This window comes from Haliotis asinina, chromosome 4 (genome assembly GCF_037392515.1).
Source record: "Haliotis asinina isolate JCU_RB_2024 chromosome 4, JCU_Hal_asi_v2, whole genome shotgun sequence".
NCBI lineage: Eukaryota > Metazoa > Mollusca > Gastropoda > Lepetellida > Haliotidae > Haliotis > Haliotis asinina.
The window spans coordinates 42,864,244-42,886,374 of record NC_090283.1 but is presented as its reverse complement, the minus strand read 5'-3'; the positions used below and the strand labels follow the sequence as shown (position 1 = coordinate 42,886,374).

Genomic DNA, 22,131 nt, shown 5'->3' with positions numbered 1-22,131 from the left:
AGACCCCTTTTCCCCTTTATCATCTCTTTGAGGTTTATACTTCCTAACCCCTCCGTATATCCACCCTTTCTCTCCAGGTGTCTTAATGGATTACATCTCCCGTCTCTCGTCCTCGTATTTTTAAAGATTATATTCAACAACTTCCACGTATCTCAGAGGCTTATCCTTTCTCTCTCCACATCATGGGGTTGGTGGTTCAAGTGTTGTTTCGTAACGCCGCAGATCCGGTTTGATTCACCACATGAGTACAATATTTGAAGTCTATTTGAAGTGATATTGCCCGAATATTGCTGAATAACAACAGCCCACTTGTAACGCGCTGAACCCATGCACAATACACGCTCTAAGCGCACTTGACCGAAAGGGGTGGGAGAAGGTACACAGAGAATGCAGGAGGAAGGAAGGTTTTGAGTTGGGCGATGATTCACCGTCTTTGGGGTACGGGGACAAGGAGCTCCAGGCTCCTTAGACCGAATATGCACATGATCTCCCCATAGCTGTCAAACCCCAGAGTTCCCAACAGGTAAAATGAATTTCCGGATAATTCGGATGACAGGTATTTCTCCCGAGATGTTTTGCTGGTTTTGCTGTGGGATGATGGAGCAGGGTTTATATTTGCGAACGAAGTGTTCTTGCTGGTGTGTAGATTTAATCAAATCAGGTATGTAGGAAGTTGGCCTGAACGGAGAGGGATCGGAAGGCAAGACAAAGGAGCCTGGAGGTAGCATAAATCTAAACTCGTAAATCTAAAAGCGGCGTAAATCAAAACTCACTCACTCCATATAGCGTAGTGTTATGTTCAAGTTCAAATGAGTGGGGAATTTGTAATCTGTAGCTGACAGTGAGGGTTGTGTTCGTGCAGATGACTGGGGCCACGCTACAAAATCTCGGAACACCAGGGGTCTACTTGTGAATGTCCCCTACCGACCTCTAGGTGTGCGGTAAGGTCACCAACGCATTTCATCTAACATCACATCACTTATGTTAACATTTAAAAATGAACTTTGTTTGATGCTCGATTTTCTTTCTCGCCATGTGGAGAAACGCGCCTGCTGCTGTGTGTGGATTTCGTCTGAGCTCCATCGAGGCCGGTTTTACGATCAAATCTTGCTGAATAAGCAGAACAAATCCGATTAATAAAGTTAAGTCGTTTGGGGTACAGAGACTCCTTTGTTTCCCAGCGGGGCGCCTTGAGCCTTAGATTTGATTTGAAAGAACAAACTGGGGCCGAACGGATTTCGTGTTTCTCCTCCTGTAGACGATGCCTTTGTTTCTGACTCAGTACAACGTAGACCTCAAAGAAAACTCCAGCTTCCCGCCTCCCCAAGGGGGCTTACTCTGCCTTCATTGAGCTGTAAGACGCACATTAAACGACTTCATACGGCTGCATGCCGACGTCTTCTGCCTAACGCTGCAGCTCGGCAAGGAGCTTGAGAAGTGGGCGTTGTTGGACAACACTAAGCCTTTCTCATCGTCTGCTTATCATGGATACGTGAAGGTCAGGGATAGAGGATAGAACAGATCTTCAGTAACCCATGCTTGTCGTAAGAGGCGACTAAATTGATCGGGTGGTCAGGCTCGCTGACCTGCTTCACGCATGCCATCGGTTCCCAATTGCGCAGATCGATGTTCATGCTGTTATCACTGGATTGTCTGGTCCAGACTCGATTATTTACAGAACGCCGCCATATATCTGGACTACTGATGATCGTAACGTAAAACTGAACTCACTCACTCACTCACTCACAAAGGCTAAGATTTCATGTGTTAAAATATGATTACTTTAAATAACACATGTATTCTTCATCAATAGTAGAGCTGTGACGCTATATCGCAGTGTCGATAATCGTGCTACTTTATTGGACGATAAATATATTGATACTTTTGTATCGTGAGACGTATCCTTGACCTTAAAATTGTTAATTTCCAATAGAAATTGGCGGCTATGTCAAACTTTACACTGTAACTTGATATCAAAATATGCCTTTTTAAAGAAAATAACTAAAGATAGCATATTGTGATGTGAATCCAATGGTATCGTATCGTTCCAAGATATCTCGATACGTATCATATCATCTGTATCGTCACACCTCTAATCAATACTAATAATTTGTCTTCAGCAATATCCATAACAAGGAGTGAAAGGGGAAGTTCCCATACTGACAACGCATAGGCGAAGGTTGGCTAGAAAGTTTATTACATTCACGACGTATAAAAATAGTTCTCGCGCGCCAGCACGCGGGAAATATGAACCATGACATAAATACTGGAACCTAAATGGACGATGTGTTTGTACAAGTAACTATTTCCTGAGTGCTGACGCTAGCGAGATAACAAGACAGATCTGGCCTTGAAACTCGCAGTCCTAGGTGCACCTGTACCCAGCAGTTACGTGATCCGCCATTTTCTGAGGCTGTCCTACTTATTGAAAGCAGCGATAACTTCAGGGCGTAACTAAAGATGGCAGCTAGAGGGTGTTGAACATGCGTTTTTTTTCCGCGTGATGCAACACTGTCGTATAAATAAGGGTTAGGACAGCGTTAGGTTTAACGTCCGGTCGAAATCGAAGGTAATTTCGCATACCAGTCGTTGCTAAGAATTTCGTAATAGGACCTTTAAGTCACGAGAGGTGCTACTTCTGGTACAAAGCTGGTTTTCGGCTCCCTTTACGTCAACTTACGATATGCGAGACAGAGCCCAGCTTATTTCCGGTACAAGATCCATTCGGTAAGCTTATATTCAAGAGCCAGTAAGTTCTCGTTCAATTACCCTACCGCCAAATATATCTTTACTAGGCCACAGCTGTTAACAGTCGTGATAGATGGTTAATTTGGGAATGGTTAGATCTGTCGAAAAGGTATGAAACGTTGTGCCATTCGTAACTACTCGTGTCATTAGGATAAGCCGGGTGGCGCCTCTTACCCCTCTTGTGGCCATCTTTACGACTGGGTCCTGTGTAAGCGCAAACGGGCATGGAGGTGAAAATAGTCTAGTGCTATTATAAAGGAAAGATAACTCTAAATTTCCAAACATGGCTCTTAGAATATCCTGCAATCCCTGCGCAAAACAGCAGTACGGTCATTCCCATTGCAAATATGATGAAAGTTGTTCATCGTTTAGCTCAAAGTGTATGTTCAAACTGCGTATAGTTTAGGGAAGTTTCAAGTTTCAAGGTTCACCGGTTCCTCCATTTTCATGTGACATGCGTTTTACTACGTGCGATTTGATTGGTATCCCACGACTCTTGGCAATGATGGCCTACGAGATGGGTACGAGTCTTCATGTAGGACTCGGAAAGAGACGAGTAATTACGAATGACGTTGTTTGTCATAATAAGGTCTCGCGAAATGCCGTGGCCTTCTTGCGGGTCCTTTTCTACGCCAATTGAAAGTTACGGTAAACGTAGGTTTCAAGTCCAAGTACGATGGCAACCTTTCCAGTGCAATGGTATTTGTACGACAATTCCAGTATTATCAAAGGCAGCAATTTAATGAGAACCATCTACACACATCATCTTAATGTTTCTGCTTCACCCTCCCACAGTTTTACGTGAAAATATTATTATTATCATTATAATATTATTATTCTTTCCTTGCTGTCATAATTTACAAGTGTTCCGTAAAAAGACTTCGTTTGTTTTGAGCAGCAGCGTGTAAAATTAGTTCGCACACTCACAAAACGATAGTTTATGACGTTAGGACATTACGTGACTGGACCACGTGACCAGTAGCAGTACATGGTGCACCTAAAACACAATTCAGTAGGATGATTGATCGAATAAAGGCAGGTAAGGTACAGAACCTTGTAATTGTACTGCTTCAAATGGGAATCTTACTATACTATCTAGGGGTATCAGTGTATTTCACATAATGTATATGTACATGTATTGATTACAGTGGAAGCTGTCTATACCAGCGCTCATTGTGACCGAAGAAATAATCTGGTTTAGACAAAGTGCCGGAGTGTAGAGCTGATGATAAATGTACAAGCCACGGATAGGACTGAGATTTTATGCCAGTGTTGACAACTTGCCTGACTGGACAGATGCCGGTTTTGACAGATTCCACTGTAATTGGTCATGACGCACTAGGAGTGAGTGAAATGTGTTTAGCGTCCATTTGTTAAGTTCTTTTCTATATGATCCTATCGAACTTGACGCAAGTCCGCCAGCCCGAGACAAATTTATTTTGCTGAGAACGCACTTAAACATAGGTAGTTCTGGATGATAAGTTCGACCTTTGAGCTAAGATTCTGAACCAGCTCTCCATGCTTCAAAAGTTTAAAATGGGAGCAAAATATACTAGCAGAAAAGGTCAACAGAAAACTTATTTGTCTCATTGACGTAGAACTTGCTTCAAACTATGAAGACTAGTGAAGCACCGTTATACTACATTAGCGTCCTGGAAACAGAGAGAAACAGGTTCCTAAAGCTGAAAACTCAAGACCCCACACCCTTTTGATATAGCACTTTTGAAAGAATCAGAGATTCTAGCAACCCCACCTCCCAACTAACTGTCCGTTGCTATAGAAATGAACGCCGACCTACAGACCACTACAGTGACTTTACCATTACACAGTCTTAACTGTACGGTCTTTGAAACAATACCTATGTTTGCAGAGGTAAGAGATTGCCCTGAATATAAGATTTTTTTTAAAAGTTGTGAAACTCAATTCACCCACTCAATAAGATCTGCAAGAATCAATGTTGTCATCTGGGGTACGTCCCTACCGTAATCAGGTCGGGACAGGACATAGCGTAATACAGATCGGGATTACAGTGTAGAGAGCTAGAGGGTTTTGTAATAACAAGATGATTTAATATATAGCTAAACAAAATGTAAAATATATCAAAGATGAAAATGTACATGCAAGTCTATACACAACAGTCTTTAGTTAGTGGCATTAAATGTCGCCCAAGTGCATTCATGTCCGCGTTAATAGCGTCACGGCAAATTATTCATGTACACGGAACAAATGTATCGTACACGTTTTCAACGTAACGACGTCAAGGTGGCTCCAATAAGACTTAAGTCTATTTGGTGGTCCGGCCGTCAAGACGGCTCCAATAAAGACGTCACGAAGACGTCATATAGCGGTAGGGATCGTTCCTCCGTGACGGCGGCTTCAAAATGACGTCATATAATAGTGGGGATTGAATCTTCAGTCAAGGTGACTCCAAAATAACGTTAAACAGCAGTAAGGATCGATCTTCCGTCAAGCTGGTTCCAACGTGACGTCATATAGCGGTAGGGATCACTTCTCAGTAAAGGTGGTTCCATCAAAGACGTCACTTCTTGTAGCCAGCACTTAGTTCCTTCGTCGAGGTATTTGCAACTAAACGTCACTTCAATTGATAAAGGTACCAGTTCATATACCAATACAGACCGTCCCTTCGTCAAGATGACGTGTACATTGTCTCTAGCAGTACAAGACTTCCTTGTACGATTTTGGCCACAGTTGACCACAGTCGTTTGGCAGAACTGTACTTGAATATTAGTGTGTGCATCTAATCGTAGAGACGTGGCATTCAGTTTACAACCGTTCTCTTCGAGTCAAGCTTTCTCTGATACCGCACCATGTGTATATCAGAGGAAGTGACGTCATTCAGTCATGCGCGTCCAAGGTACCGTGCTTCACGGCTATGTGACGACCGCGCTCTGGTCCATAGTTCTCCACAGTGTATAGCAAAAGTGAAGATTCATGAAAGACTACTGTGAAATCACGTGATGATTGACCTAGTCCATGATATTTACAAAGTGACAGCAACGTCCACGTGACCGTTAGTGGAGGTGTATTTCAAATGACGGAGATCGTAGCGAGATCAATGATTTCAGGGTTCGAACCTAAAACTTGCCCAGTATCCCGAGAGCTAGGTTCGAGCCCGGATTCTTCTCTTGGTGGATGGTATGCAAAATGCCAAAGACTTGTGAGTAGTAATTGTAAAAACACTTTTACCAAAGCAGTCACTGTTTCCAACATGTGCTTTCAGCAGGTCATGTGACCATGCCACGTGTTGCCCGTGACGGAACTTTCTCCATGATGACGTGCACTCTCGTCCGTGGAATGATTTACAAGTTCATTGTTGTTTACGTTTAGTTATAGCCTATACCCATGTCCCTGGCGTCATCAACTGCACCGGCTTTGAAGAAACACACACAAACACACGAGGAGACTTCCAAGACTGTCGAGTCCTATCATAGTAGCGCTGTTCACGCCGTTCGGCGGATCAAGCACGGACAAAAAACCTTCACCTTTCGCTTCAGCCTCGCTTCGGAGATTTCCAGAATCCTCTGTGTTTCTTCCTCTGAGCGCATTGATGTCGTTACCCAGCTGACCAAAGTGCTCCATCTGTGCAGCATCCGGGCACCCTAGCCACCAGCTACCGACGTCTCTGGGGTAACCGTCATCTGCCTGCAGAGACACAAACATTAACAAATAAATTGTATGGAGGCAAAACGTCTTAACGGAGAGACCACAATGGCGGGTGTGAGAGCCCTTGACAGTGATGTGATGGACACGATCAGCAGACTCTAGTGCAACTATCACTTGATAAGTACAACCATTATCAATATCAATATTATCATTATCAATATTACCTTTATATAGCGTCTCTACTAAACAGTATTATACAGGTTATCACGCTCGCCAAGGAACGCTAAATACAATGTTTATTCCTAATGCAGGATATTAACCATCCCAAAACACATACGTGTGATAACCTATTTATCACGCAATGTCATTCTCACTTTATCTTTATAATTTTAAAAAAGAAAATGCGATTTCAGGTGCCACAGATCATGAAATTAAACTTCGTTGGATGTGCCCGCATGCGTATCTGCGTAGTAACATGTGACGTCAAAAGCTCCGTGGCGTAATGTTTTACTGATCACTCATTTGACTGCGTTACGTCGTCTACTTCCCAGTAAGTTTTTATGTGAAAGAACGTATTGCTATCAACAAATCTTAGCTTCGTTTGAAAAATACCAACCAACCTCAGAAGTTCAGAAACTTTCCATTAACCTTTAGAACAACAGATACTCTTTAATGTTCGCATTGTACACCTGGATTCCTATGCCGTACTCTCGCAAACACTGACAGTCGGTATGGGAACTGATGTTGCTATCTTCGTAAGGCTATGGATATCTATCTTTGAAATCTGATCCATCTATCATAAACATGCATGAATTTTCTATGATCAAAGCACTGACACTACCGCAACCACGGCCGTCCGCCCTTACACGATTGTCTACCCTTGACGCCATGTGTGTTTTAACACTGTGAAAGTAGTCCCTAGATTTTCCATATGACCTCTCTAATTTGCATCGATATCCGTATATGACCTCACCGGATACCGAAAATATCCGTTGTTTTTTTCATGCCGAGAACACTGTCTGCTGTATGATAAACCTTCCTATTACGCCTCTAGAAAACAATGTTATCTTTATCATCTCTAGTAAACACTACTAGATATATATCATGTCATAAGTAGACAGTATTAACGGTACCGTTATATAACGTTTATAGTAAACACTACTAGATATATATCATGTCATAAATAGACAATATTACCGTTATATAACGTCTATAGTAAACACTACTAGATATATATCATGTCATAAATAGACAGTGTTACCGTAATATAACGTCTATAGTACCAGTATTATCTTCATATGGCGTCTCTAGTAAACAGTTTTGCCTTTATATCACGTCTGTAGTAAACAGCATAGCCTTAGTTTATATCATTATCACTCCAATAAACATTATTAACATTATGTCAACGGATCCAGTAATCAGGAATAATATTTCTGAACAAAGTAAACAGCGTTGCGGCTATATATCGGCTCGAGGAAACAGCATTATATTTTAACTCTTTACTAAACCCGCTCTGGAATAGAAAGTTATCAAAAGCAATTGAACTTTTGCTGCTTAAATAATCTTAAAGTAAAAATAAAATCAAGATTATAAAATGGGTGTGGTTTTATTAAAGCTTTATGTGAATTTTGTCTGGCGGGTGAAAAAGAGTACCATGCCATGCTATATGTCCATCTTATAAACAACTTCGTTAGAGTATTTACCTGCATATTATTACAATTACCCATCAAAGTTTGTATCATTAATTTCTACACATAATCATGAATTGTCATTTTAGTTAGACCTTTTTGTGAAAAATCATAAATTCTGTAAATCAATTCTCTCTTACTTGTTTCATTACAAATGTTATGACAACTGCACTGTTGGCCACAAAATACGTAATAGACTTTGTTCTGGTATGTTTAAAAGCTACTCTCACCCGTGTATATGCACTATCACGGTTCCACCTGAATGGGACTTACCCTGAAATTACTGTCATGGAAACGATAGTATTTCCTTCCAGTGAAGAAGTAAGTGCGACCATTCTTCCACTGGAACGCTGCTTCTACTCCCGGAGGTATTCCCCGCCACACAGACATTGATTTAGGGTAAGTAGAGTCCACCCGGTTGGCCGAGTAACGCCAGTACTTGTCACCTAGGCAACGGAAGAAAGTAGGATTAGCTATATGCTTATTATTTAAGCGTAAAAAATATTGCACGTGCAATCAAGGAATGAGATGACGCCATCCTAAGCTTATGATATACAAATCCATCCTTCCCTGCTTCCATCCGTCAACCCACCCATCATCTATACAAAACCAATCATCCGTCCGTCAATCCATCCATCACCCAACCGCCCATCCATCAATCCACCCATCACAACTCATCCATCCATCCTCCACCCACCCATTCATCCACCCATCCATCATTATTCATCCATTTATCCACCCATCATCTACTCTTCCATCACCCACACATCTATCTATCCATCCATAATCTAACTATAGCAATCAATCAATCAATCAATCAATCAATCAATCAATCTACCAGATTGTCACTTAAACGTTTACGTTTACGTCAGCGGCCACGTCATCATCCACACGTTGCATTAACACCTACTCATTTCTCACTACAACGTTAATGCATATATCATCACATCAACTATTACAACGGCGATTAAAGTCAAATCGATGTTTACACTTTAACGTCGCAATACCACGCTAACGTTTATACTATCACTTTAGCGTCTCCCCCGTTGCTTCTCTGTCAGATAAGTACAATAACATGTACGTTAATAAGCGTATATCGGCTTCAGTTCGGTCGCAAAGACATTCCGCCTGGTAGCAAAGACATCGTCAGCAAACAAAAACAACTACACCATCGTCAGTATCTAACACAACATTGCACAAAGGTCACGCTGCCACACCGCCACGTCAGTACCTACACTAACACAAGGTCACGTCGACTTCCACACTTTTATTGTAAGTTACATAACAGGGGGTTCATTTCAAGTCTATATCTGCGATGATAAAAAGATGGTGGGTGGGGAAACCAATGAGAGGTAAGTATAGTCCCTGAAATTAAACATGGTTGTGAGGGGATGACGTCGTGGATCGGTTGGGCAGACTCGGTTCCTTGCTCACACTATCAATCACCGGCCTGTCTGGTCTATGCTCTGTTCTTAACAGCTTGTCGTTAGGCGTTAAACATATAAACATGCGTGGGGATTACATTCTCGAGAAAATCATCTTAAAATCAAAGTATATTATAAACCTGAGCACACTTGGGACTGTCTCTCTCAACACTGACAACTATAAGTAGACAATTGCCTTATTCACTTCACGCTACGCCGACCCGTTGTAGAGAGCGTCACCTGACTAGTTGTCACGAAAATATCTCCTTAAAAACAGTGTATATGATCGTTTGAGCGGGCGTACTCTCGATTTGGAACTGATTTCTCAACATTGCCAACAGTGATTAAGTTCCTGCCGAATTCACCCCAAGAAGACCCGCTGTAGGGAACTGTCGGATTAAACAACCCAGCCATCTACACTGTAGGCAGATCTAGATACCGTCACCTGATTGGTCGACTCGAAAATATCTCCATAGCAACAGTGTACATGATCATTTGGGAGGGCTTTCTCTGTGTTTGGAACTGTCTCTCTCAACTTTGCCAACAGTGATCAAAGTCAGGAGCTGCCACATTAAACAATCCCGCCACGAACACTGCAGACAGATGCCGTCTCCTGATTGGTCGACACGAACGATCAGACTGATAACTCAGTTCCACTACCCAAATCTAATATCGAAGCTTTCAGCCAGAATTATACAACTATATTTGCAAAACAGGTACTTGACAGTGTCAAGCGATCGTTTGCTCTACTTGTGACCACCGCCCAACGTCATCGACACCGATAAAAGCATCGCTGTAATTCAATCATGAGCTCCAAATTCTGACACGGTGTATTATAGGTAGGGGCTAGAGCAGTTAGTACACACCACAGACTCTAATTGCTAACAGATGATCGAAGTAATTACATTGGGATGATGGCTTTCAAGATACTCACACGATTCTTAATTAGATAATTGTTCACGCATGGAGATATTCCGTTGCCTATCAAATAAAGACACTAATTCGGTTGTACACTGCATGAAGTCTTTCCAATCGACCTTGACCTTGAACTGACCTCTTAACCTAGGATAAATATTGATACAGAGACGTCAACCGACCTGCTTGACGGTAAGTTCACGTTTTCAGGTTTGATTTGCTCTATACGTGGGTTTCAGGCAAGGTCTATCGACCAAAGTAAATCCTCGGTTAAACCTCACCTCACTATTTTTAGCTTAAATTTCGGATATTAAATTCACCTTGAGTACTGGAAGCTTAGGTCAAAATACCAAGTTTGATTTAAACTTTTGGAACACTGTGTCAAAATTTAATTGCCAATGACATCTACATGTGAACCGTTGTCGCGAAGGTTGCTTTGTCGGACTTGAGGTTTTCTCGTATAAAAACATGATCTCTATGCATTTCTTCATTCATCCTTTACCGGTTAAGTCGAATCTCGGATAAGCTGAAGTTTTTGTGTGGATCCTTTCAAACTCTACCCGACGGTGTTAGGCTGTACATCTACCAGGCACAAATAACACTTTCAGATTTTTCTATTATTATTATACAAACATTTACATAGCCGATATCCTGTTCAACTGCTCAATGAAGTGAGTGTGATTTTATGTCGCGTTCAGCAATATTCCAGCAATCACGGCGGAGGACGCCGGAAATGGGCTTCACATACTGTGTCAATGCAAGGAATCGAACCCGGGTATTCGCTTTAACCACTAGACTACCCCACCGCCTGTAGATGATAATGCTAACGTTAAAGTGCGTCACGTTAGAGTTCTGCTATCGCTCTACTTTAGAAACTGACGTATTTACTCAGTGTACCTAATGACATCTGACGGTGGGTTAGACTCTTAGTTAATGAGTTAACTCATCCGACACTCACAAATCTCCGGTTCGATTCCCCAAAAGGTTAAAATAAATTGAGACTTTTTTCTAGTGTCATGCAAATTGACACTGTTAGAACAGAGGACACAAATCTGTCAATCACTCATCTGTGATATTTTTCCATGAAGAGTACAAGCTTACCATGATAAAAAAAACACGCATAAGATAATCAGATCAACTTCCAGATACATCATCAGACCTGTTCTGACATCTCGTTATTCGATACGTGTAGTTCTAATTTCTGTAACTGACTTAAAGGGCTGCTCACAAGACATATCCTTTATACCTACAAACTTGAACATATGTCTACCAGCATACGCCAAGCCTACGCTCTTCTGTTCAGTTCCTCCCCTGTGTCCCTTCCTACAAGTTATGTAAAATCATTTGGTGCCAGAACTGTTGAGTGCGTCAGCTTTACTTTGGAATTCTCTTCTCATCATTAGATGCTCGTCCTCACTTGATGTTTTAAACATCTCAAGACCTATCTCTTTGGGAGATATTAAAATGGCCTTGAACTGGTGTATACGCATAGAGCACCATTCATTAGACGTCCTAATGCCCTGAAGGTCAGTTTGGCTCCAGGAACGTCATTAGACGTCCTAATGCCCTGAAGGTCAGTTTGACGTCAGTGGGTGCGGGTATACAGGGTTCACAAATCCCATCGCCCGACGCCCGGGACAAGTCTGCTTTAATTTCGGACAATCAGATAATGGTTTCCTACTTGACCGTGGGCTATTAGATAATTTCTGCTTATGGTTTAAAAAAACCAAAAAAAAACAAACACAGAAAAACCCTGGATGTCATTTCATATCTGCTCAAAATGTAGCTATTAAATTTAACATTGACCATAAAGCAGAGATATCTTTCTTTTGTTTTTATCACTTCTCAATAAACAGTTATTAAAGATTACCATCAAATACCATGTTTAATTAATCTTCCATAATAACATCTTTATGATTATGTCATATAAATCAGGGCAAAAGGAAAATTAGCCTGGACAAGTTATTTTTTACAGTCACTTGCCCTGTGGCTTTTAAAAAGTGAGACCCGTGAAGGTGGAGGGGTAGAATAGGCCTTCAGCAGCCCATGATTGCCATTAAAGGCGACTGTGCTTGTCGCAAGAGGCGACTAACGGGATCAGGTGGTCAGGCTCGCTGACTTGGTTGACACATGTCATCGGTTCCCAGTGGCGCAGATCGATGTTCATGTTGTTGATCACTGGATAATCTGGTCCAGACTCGATTATTCACAGACCGCCGCCATATAGCTGGAATATTGCTGAGTGCGGCTTAAAACTCAACTCACTCATTCACAAAAAAATGAACCCCAGTTACATAACAGGAGTAGTGGAGTGTGGTCCTGTGGATGGAGTTTAGGTCACAAACAGTTGAAGTTAAGCAACACTGGGAGCGGACAGTCCATCGATGGGTGACCGTGTTTGGCAGCTTCACTTGACAGTTTCTAGGACTTTCGTCCTTCCCCACAACAGAACGTGTGATACACGTGGTCCCACCTAAGGCAAGTGAGTTTCTTTAAAATTGCCTATGTTCACCCTGCAGAAAATGGGTACCCGGTGAGATACGTCATATGACGATAGCCCATACCGAAACATGAGCCTCATTAACCAATTCAGACAATGACCTACTCTTCAGTCTATCCGAATTTTCTCGTGTGAAAGTGAAATAGACATTACAAGGAACTGTAGTTACACTGTTTCAGAACAAAATGTTATTTACAAATGCATTTTAATTTTAAACTTTAAAACATCGCATTTCTATAAGGCGAAGTGTAGGCAGCGTGAAAAAGATTCTCAATGCATCTGGCCCACTGGGTATACCCGTTACGTGTTTATTTGCGTTTATTCAGTGTAAATCTGTAATGCACAGTGACACTGATATAATGTCAGTTCCGTACCAGATCGCTAAACCTTTCTAGCGGCAGAGGCCCGTTTTGAGATTTCCACGATTTCCAGGTTTCCGTTTGTCAGAGCTTGCTGTACGGCAAAGCCCACTGCACGACGTGTTTGCAAGGATTGGAAGGAGCGTGGTGTTGCAATATACACGTGCTTAGATTATCAGATCATACTGATTAATATTTATGTATCCAGTTAAATGGATTAGTCTGAAAACTCTGAATTATTTGTTGCACTACTTTGTGCAATAGGAAGGAACCCAGTCAACGGGGAATTGTTGAGTAAGCAATGTTTTGACTTGTCCATCGTCTGCCAGGCAGCTTGGGTTATCCGGGTGATAATGTTGTGCTTTTTGCGCGCTTTGAGCAAGTGTATGTAATTCACTTAAAATACCAGCTTTGCGCTGGGTTTCGTGTGAAAACGATGTTTAAAAAACCCCAAAAATATACGGTGGGTATGGACATTGCACATCGAGATTAATAATCGTTAACTGAATATCGACAGATCGATAAGTATCGAAAGTTTAGACTCACTTAAAGCTGTCACAATGCATTGCGTATATAAGGATGGCTACATCGAAGATGAATTTCTCCACTATCCTTGGGGAACCGGGAACTGCAAATCTAACGCAGATGAATTGCACAGGGATCTTGCATGTGGAAATGTTGTGTATGTGAACAGCTGTGTTTTGGTGTAACGTTCTGTTACCGAAACTATCACTTACTGAACTGACGAGAATAATCTTTTCAAAGGTACAATTTTGTTTTACGATACATCAGTTTATGTATAAATAATACCTTTAAACAGTATGGAACATTTTGTTCTTGTTCAGAACAACTGAAGAAAGTAAGTGGCTATATTTACACTTGTGTGGCTAAACTTTTGATAGTTCACATCACTGGTGCGTTGACATGTTTTTGCAGGAATTTATGCCCAAAACCCGCCATGAAAAAAATGTATAAGCAAACCTAAATTTATATATTGTGTGAGAGAATCAAAACGTTTTCCCCTGCGACAAAAGTTAATGAAAGTCACAACGATATTCTCGATGGCAGAATTTTCATATCGATAATCGTTGTTAATCAAGCCTATCGACGACATTTCCGATTGTCGATCACTTTTGCCAGCCTTATAGAGGAATATCCTTCATAATGCCTCTCACTAACCTTTCACGAAATATGTCTTGCTGTTGCCGCTCCAGACGAAGGCGGCGTCGATGTTGTCGGGGACGCCGCGGAACCCCTCCGTGATTTTCCTCCTGTAAATGAGGCGGAAATTGTAGAACTTCCAGTATGTTTCCCCCTGAAAGACAAAGCAAACACGATCATTACCTACTGTGTGAGTGAAAATGGTTTTAGGCTGCTTTTTAACAATGTTCCAACAATATCACGGCTGGGGACACCAGAAATGGGTTTTACATATTGATCTCATGTGCGGAGTCGAACCCAGGTTTTCGCCGTGAGGAGTCAACACGTTAACCACTAGACTACCCCATCGCCCAATCAGGACCTACTGAAAATATCGTCTAAAGTACATGGCAATAATGTAAGAACGTATTTTTTTGAGACATTTTCAATAAACACTGAAAGTACTGTATTTTAACTGTGAAAGGTAATAAATTCAGTAATTATTGTTAGCTAACTCGGAAACACACAATTCCTCTAAAAGATTTTAAGTTTCATCTTAAAAACATGAAAATACGTTTCTTCTTACAACATGACAGTAACGTCAAAACCTGTTTCACGTTTTCTATATAAATGAATGACGAGGACAAGGCCGAGCCGTCTGAATCTGCAGAGTTACGTCCCTTTGGCGTACCGGGAACCTATGATCAAGGTTTCCAGTTCTGGTTCGCCCTGATCGTCTTTCTAGATTTGTTAGTACGATGTACACATGGTCGTGGTGTCACCGAAGCGTCAAACAAATGTCTGAAACCAGCACCTCTTCGGGTGTCCATCCCATATAGCTAGAATAAGTAAGTGAGAGTGGTTTTATACTGCTTTTAAAAAGACACAGGAAATGTAAAAACGTTTTTCTCACTCTTTAGGCAGACAATGCTTGATTGTTTGAACCAAGATTGGCACCATACTGTTTCGCTTTTGAACAAATGTCAGACACACGGTCAGTTTAATCAGGGAGCTTATACAGAGGGGGAAAAGAAACTCCTCGAAAATCCGCTGAACGTATGTCTTGGGTCGTTACGTAACCAGTGTAGCCAATATGGTGGCAGCGTAGTATCTAAGATTGAGCCCGGTTTATTTTCAACAGCTGATTACGTTCGCTGAGTGTAACAACTGAAATCCAACATGTAGAAGATAAGTTAACATTTTGTCACTTCAGTTTAAGTCAAATAATTGGTATTAGTGTCCGTATTAGGACAGTAGATTTGTAGTAAAGTTTCAAGTCGGTATGTTACAGCTCACTGGTTTGTATTCTCGATTCACCGCGAAGATAGACTAAATTGTGCCGATAAAAACTTCTTTCACACATTCGTTTAATTTTTAGAAGGAGAACATACCTTTCGTTGAAATGTATTCGCAAATAATAGTGACAGTTTTATGACTTCAAAATTGTTAGGGTGCAATTGCATGAGGTGTGGGAATACATGACGTCTCGCCGAGCTGCCATTAAAGTGCTATACGCCGTTGTTTGAGTATTCCTAGTTACTTCCTCCAAAACATTTTTCACATACACCTTTAATTCATATGAGGGGAACATACTATCATGTGAAATGTGTTTGCAAGTAATAGTGATGGTTTCATAATGTGAAAAAGAATGTTAGGGTGTATTGGAGGTGTGTGAAAAATGTGACATATCGCCGATCTGCTCTGATTTGCCATTGAAATACTATCCGCCGTTGTTTGAGTGTTTTTAATTATTACTTCAAAAACATCTTTCACATACACCTTTAATTCTTATGAGGGGAGTATACTATCATGTGAAATGTGTTCGCAAGTAATAGTGATAGTTCCATAATCTAAAACAAAGTGTCAGGGTGTGTTTTAGAACGCTTTGTGACAGTTTTACACTTTATTTTTGAGGGCAGTGTGACAGTGTCAGTTAACATTTTGTTAATGTCCATTCCATTCCCCACATGCAATAAGATATCTGAATTAATTATTAATGTAAACAAAAATGTCTCAAATTAGATTTTTTAAAAGGACAGCTGATGTTAACACGTGTTCTCACGATACTTTTGCGTTCCTTAACAAGTTGTGGGAGGGAAGGCCGCGGTGTATCATTTATTCTTTCATTCATTCACCTATGTACTTCTTTCATTTATTCTTTTTCTTTATTTCTTTCATTCATTCACATAATTCTTGCTCTTAGCTTATTAAAATTCATTCATTCATTCATTCATTGTAAAATTCCGATTGATACAATAAACTGGCTGAAGTTCTGTTAAACAACTGAATTTGCGCTGGGAACGAGCCAAGTCACTGTGTGCGTTGGAGCATGACGAGGCACACGTTAATTAGTACAAATGGTAAAAAAAGCATGCGAGTGACCTATCCCTGTTGTAGAGTGTCCCTGGTTTAATGCTGAATGTTGAAAAATATTTATCTCTAGACATTCACTGGCATTACAAACATGTTTTAAGCCAGTTCAGATGTAATAATTTCAAACTTGCAATCGAAACAGGAAGGCATAATAATACACCCTATTGTAATAGACTTCACATTGGTCATATTCTCATGATAAACGCCTGTCATTAGTTGAAGATGAATACCACTTATTGATGACCTGTCAACGCTATAAAGATACAAGAAATGAATGTTTACACTATATGTATATGAGTAACCCGTGTAGGGAAACTTTTGTAAGACTTATGTTGAGTAAGGATGAAAACGTTTTGATAAGTATTCGCTAATTATTTTTTAAAAAAGGTACGTAAAATTAGAAATGCATAAATTCCAGTTATTATTCTACAACCTAGATCCAAATGATACTTGACAGACGCTTATAGTGTGTCTTTGTACTGTGCAAATTGTCTGGCTTTGAACTAGTATTACCACCAGACACTGTGCTCCAGGCTGGATAGTTGTCCAAGGCAACAATTTATGACAGTCACTTGTCACCAGCATGAAACAAAATATATATTGGTGTTCTATTCCTTAATGTGGGCCATGGCCCTGTATACTGAATAAAGATGCCTGTCTGTCTGTCTGTCTTTATCAATATGCCAGCATAATCACGGAGGGGGAAACGAGAAATGGTCTTCACACATTGTACCCATGTTTGGAATCGAACCCGGGTCTTCAGCGTGACGAGCGAACACTTCAACCATTAGGTTACTCCACTGCACCGATACAACTGGGCTATCTGAGACGACTGTAGTGGCAGTGAATATGTGTATTTCGGGGGCCTAAACTGATTTCCGTGATCAGATACGGCTTGATTTCTCTTCAGCGACCATGCATGGAGCCCTACTTGTCCCCTTCAACAAACGATCTTCCTTTGCCGCCAACAAATTGCATCTAACGTGGCTATTGGCGTCCCTGGACGATTGACTCAAGGAATTCAATTTATCTAACTTGGAGAAACTTGACCTCCCAAATGTGTGCAAATCGGTGGTTGGAGACCCTTGAGCTCTGCACTGCGTCATCAGAGCAAGCAGTGTGTAGAGTCTGGCTAGTGTAGGACTATCGATTCCTTCACTTAGTGTCAGTGTGAAAGTATCTCTTTCTACCGAGCGGCGAGGTGCGAGAGGGTTCGGGAGGCGGCTGGCGAGTTAAACACCTCACGCGAGTAATAACTGAAAAACATATCAGCAAATACGTAACAGTTACTGTGGTGATCTGACATAGTGACGTCAGACAACGGAGTTAGCAGGACCTGACGTTCTGGTTGCCATGACGACGCGTCTCAGTGGCGCCCTCGTTTGAGCTTGGGCCATTGGCCATGCTTCACAGTTCAGTGAATCTATTATTGAAGTGGGGATCATCTATATACAACACAATGGCGCCCATTTAATGCTATTGACTCTTCCAGAACACAGAACGTCATAAAGCTCTAGTGGCCAACTGTGAAATGCAGTGTGGAGCAATCATATCTCTTAGTTCTCAATCAGTGACCCCCTGACATTTCCTGTGTCACGAAAAGTGTTTTGTCAGCAGACTGAGTATCTTTTAAATCCGCATCAGCGGAACAAAACCGAGCAGATGCGGGGATAACTAGAACATAGGATTTGCAGTACCGTCCCTTAACCACTTGCCAGAACCCGAGAAGGTCCCGGTTAGAATACTGGCCTTCAGTAACCCATGCTTGTCGGAAGATGCGACTAAAGGGATCGCGTGGTCAGGCTCGCTGACTTGGTCGACACATGTCATTGGTTCCCAATTGCGCAGATCGATGCTCATGTTGTTGATCACTGGATTGTCTGGTCCAGACCCAATTATTTACAGACCACCACCATACTGCTGTAATATTGCGGCGTAAAACTACAATCACTCACTTAGTGACGTTTACAATTCTTCGCAAGGCCCAGACACTAATATGTCTGATTATTCAGTATACTGAGGCTCGAGTGGCCACAATGGCTACCTTGTGTGTGTCTATGATGTGGATCAGTTGGTCAGATACGACAATTGTCAGTGTCTTAAGGTTTAGTATTATTTACGTAATACCTAGTGACACTAGAAATGGACTTCACACATTGTAATTATGTAAGCAATCGAACCCGGGTCCTAAGGCGCCATGAACGAACGCTTTAACCATTAGACTACCCTATCGTTCCGTTGAGGTTGACAATGTCCCGTCTGATATCAAACTATTGTAGTGCCATTTGTGTAACTGTGTCAACGAAATAATTGTGAACTACCAGAGAGGTATCCATGATACAGGCACAAAAAGGAGGTTTTTAATTACATAAATTATTTCAATCAATTATATCACGGTTGCCTTGGTGATCAGAACAGGACAAAGATTACTGTGATTTGCTACCTGCTCCCTTCTGTCCAAGGAACCAGACATCTTTTCCGTAAATACGCGCGTGAGTGTGGTCAAACGTTAATGGTCATCATCGTAATGTCATGCAAAAGGTACTCACCTTGAACAGAAAGGTATAGCCGTTATTCCAGTGTAGAGCGGCATCTATAGGTCCGGTCACCTCCACCCAGTCCCAAGAGATTTCCCTGGGGAACCCGGGTTCGATCCCCTTCCCATTCAACCGGTAGTAGTAACGACCTGAAACAACAATATCAACCATGGTGAGAAACCCGTATGGTCCATAGTGGCACTGTTCTAAAAGAAGTATGGTCAAGAATGGCCAGAGAGTCACTTAACATATAGTAGCAATTTTTTTAACACCATGCTCATCCATGGCGAGATACCCTTTTGGTCTATAGTGACACTGCTCTAAAAGAAGCAGGGTCAAGAATGGCCAGAAAGCCATTTAACCTATAGCAGTCTATTCTCTTCCCACAGTGGTTACTTGTCACATCTTCCTACGTAACCTCTGTTCTAATACGACCCTTTCGCGGTACGAGTATTCAAGACTGGTGATTGGAGGCAATCAAATTTAGTAGTGCAATCAGCGACCTTGTTTCAAAGGTGATCGTTCGCAAGATTTCAGGATGCATAGTGAAAACTTGAACCTCTTCCCGAGCGCGATACTCAAATGTTTCTTCTAGACAGAACTCAGTCATGTCACATTTGTTTCTCCACATTGCTTGCATTTGTGAAGTTGAATCTAAGTCGATGTAACACGTGTTCTGATTGGACAGAAAAAAAGGGAGATAAATCTGCTGCCATTTTTTGTCGCTAGGGGATTTTATGACAACCGGGAAATATGGCCTTATTAGAACAGAGGTTCGTAGGAAGATATGACAAGTAACCTCTGTGGGAAGTTCTTTGAACGACAATGTCAACCATGGTAAGAAGCCCGTTTAGGCCGAGGTAGCACTGCTCTAAACAGGGGTTAAAAATATTTAAAAGCTACTTGCCACGGGGCACGTGACTTAAGGAAAGTAACTTTCCAGACGAATTTCGCACGTGCTCTGATTTTTATGACATCATAAAGAAAGAATAAATCAACATGGTTTTTGATGCTAATGTTTAGTGGACTATTTATTGAGAAGTGATAAATAGCAGAGAAAGATAACTGAACTTTATTACTGAAATGCAATAGCTACATTTTGAGCAGATAAGAAATGAAATCCCGGTTTATTTGCACTTTGAAACCACGTTTATTTGCAAAAGTTTGAAACCGTTAGCAGTAATCATCTAGTAGCCCACTGATAAGTAAGATACCATTATCTGATTGCCCGAAATGAAAACTGACTTGTCGTGGGGGTCGGGCAATGGGACTTTCAGTCATACTCTGGAGCATGGATTGTCATCCATGGTCAGATACCAGTTTGACCAGTAGTGTGCCAACTTTAGAATAAACGCCGGTTTGGCCTTCTTCTTCGGGATCCGATTGGTCTAATTCAGACAGTTACCATTAATTTCAGCAGTACCAAATGAATCTTTATGTCTACACGGGTAGCTTATCATTTTCAGCGTTCATGTTAAAGATTATCACAGCAAGGCTATTTAGGGTATCTCACCTTTAAAAACGTACGTAAAACCGTCCGCGTTCTGTGTAATGGCGTCGACAGAAGGGTCTCGACATATACTGGGTATGGTGATTTTTGGTCCCTCTGTGGGGCGTGGCCGCTCAGGGATGGGTTTCACGTCGTTGCGGGGACCTGAAAAACAGTTATATCTGAATACCTGTGTGTGTCGGCATTCTCTAGGTTACAGCTGTGTCTGTATGACAGGGTGTGGAATGAAGGTGTTTGGCATGGCAGCTGGGAAATGAGATTCTCTAGGTTACAGCTGTGTCTGTATGACTGGGTGTGGAATGAAGGTGTTTGGCATGGCACCTAGGAAATGGGATTCTCTTGGTTACAGCTATGTGTGTATGATAGGGTGTGGAATGAAGGTGTTTGGCATGGCAGCTGGGAAAGGAGATTCTCTAGGTTACAGCTGTGTCTGTATGACTGGGTGTGGAATGAAGGTGTTTGGCATGGCAGCTAGGAAATGGGATTCTCTCGGTTTCAACTATGCTTGTATGACAGTGTATGGAAAGGCGGTGCTTGGCAAAATATGAAATTCTACAGGAACCACAAACACCCGCATATGTATATGACAAGGTGTTGGGCTCAGTCGCTCGAGGACAACCTTCAGTTAGTCTGAGGATCCCTAAACCCGTTTAGCGCGAACATTCGACTTACCATACAACTCCTGTATTGCAGCCACATCATCTTGATCCAGGCTAAATGATCTCTGGAAGCCCCGATAGAAAGGGGCCATCAAAGCAGATCTGACGTCAGAGTGCGCCAAACCAAGCGAGTGGCCGAACTCATGTGCTGCCACCTGGAATAGGTTGATGCCTGAAACATGGCGGAGGTGATCATTTACAGGTGGAGAGACCGATCACAACGCAATTTGTATTTCCTGTGTTCCAAAGGCTTGACTAGGTTCCGAGAAAAACAAATGAACATAGAGCTCTGTACTGAACAGCCAGGGACGTTATCTGGTTTGTAAATGTATTCAACAAAACTAAGGTTAAAATATTTTATATACCATATCACTGTACCTATTTAGTGATACACATTCATTACTATACATACCATCCGGCACTGAGATTGTCCACGGCTCATCCAAATCAAAATGGGCGTCGCCGCCATATTGGGGAAAGAACGCATGCGCGAGTGTTCTGCCCCGCCCATCAAAAGGATTACCGTCACCATGGGAACGACTGACAAATTTGACTTCTATATCAGCAGGGCCATGATCTCGTCTTGTAAATCGTAACGGCGTCACTCTGCTCCATACCTGAAACCGAAACGCCAAATTGATACATAATTGCTTT

General features: G+C 41.7%; 1 protein-coding gene across 1 annotated transcript in view; it reads right to left on the bottom strand.

Annotated features, from left to right (window-relative positions):
- Positions 1 to 2,180: 2,180 nt before the first annotated feature.
- Positions 2,181 to 22,131, bottom strand: part of LOC137281587 (matrix metalloproteinase-24-like) — an 86,837-nt gene continuing 66,886 nt past the window's right edge. Inside the window, exons 5-11 of the mRNA XM_067812917.1 lie at positions 21,890 to 22,094; positions 21,491 to 21,649; positions 20,822 to 20,962; positions 19,321 to 19,457; positions 14,438 to 14,573; positions 8,334 to 8,506; positions 2,181 to 6,411 (exon numbers count right to left, since the gene is read on the bottom strand). Of these exons, the coding sequence (XP_067669018.1) occupies positions 6,127 to 6,411; positions 8,334 to 8,506; positions 14,438 to 14,573; positions 19,321 to 19,457; positions 20,822 to 20,962; positions 21,491 to 21,649; positions 21,890 to 22,094 (1,236 nt within the window). The 3' untranslated portion in view covers positions 2,181 to 6,126. The remainder of the gene's footprint in view (positions 6,412 to 8,333; positions 8,507 to 14,437; positions 14,574 to 19,320; positions 19,458 to 20,821; positions 20,963 to 21,490; positions 21,650 to 21,889; positions 22,095 to 22,131) is intronic.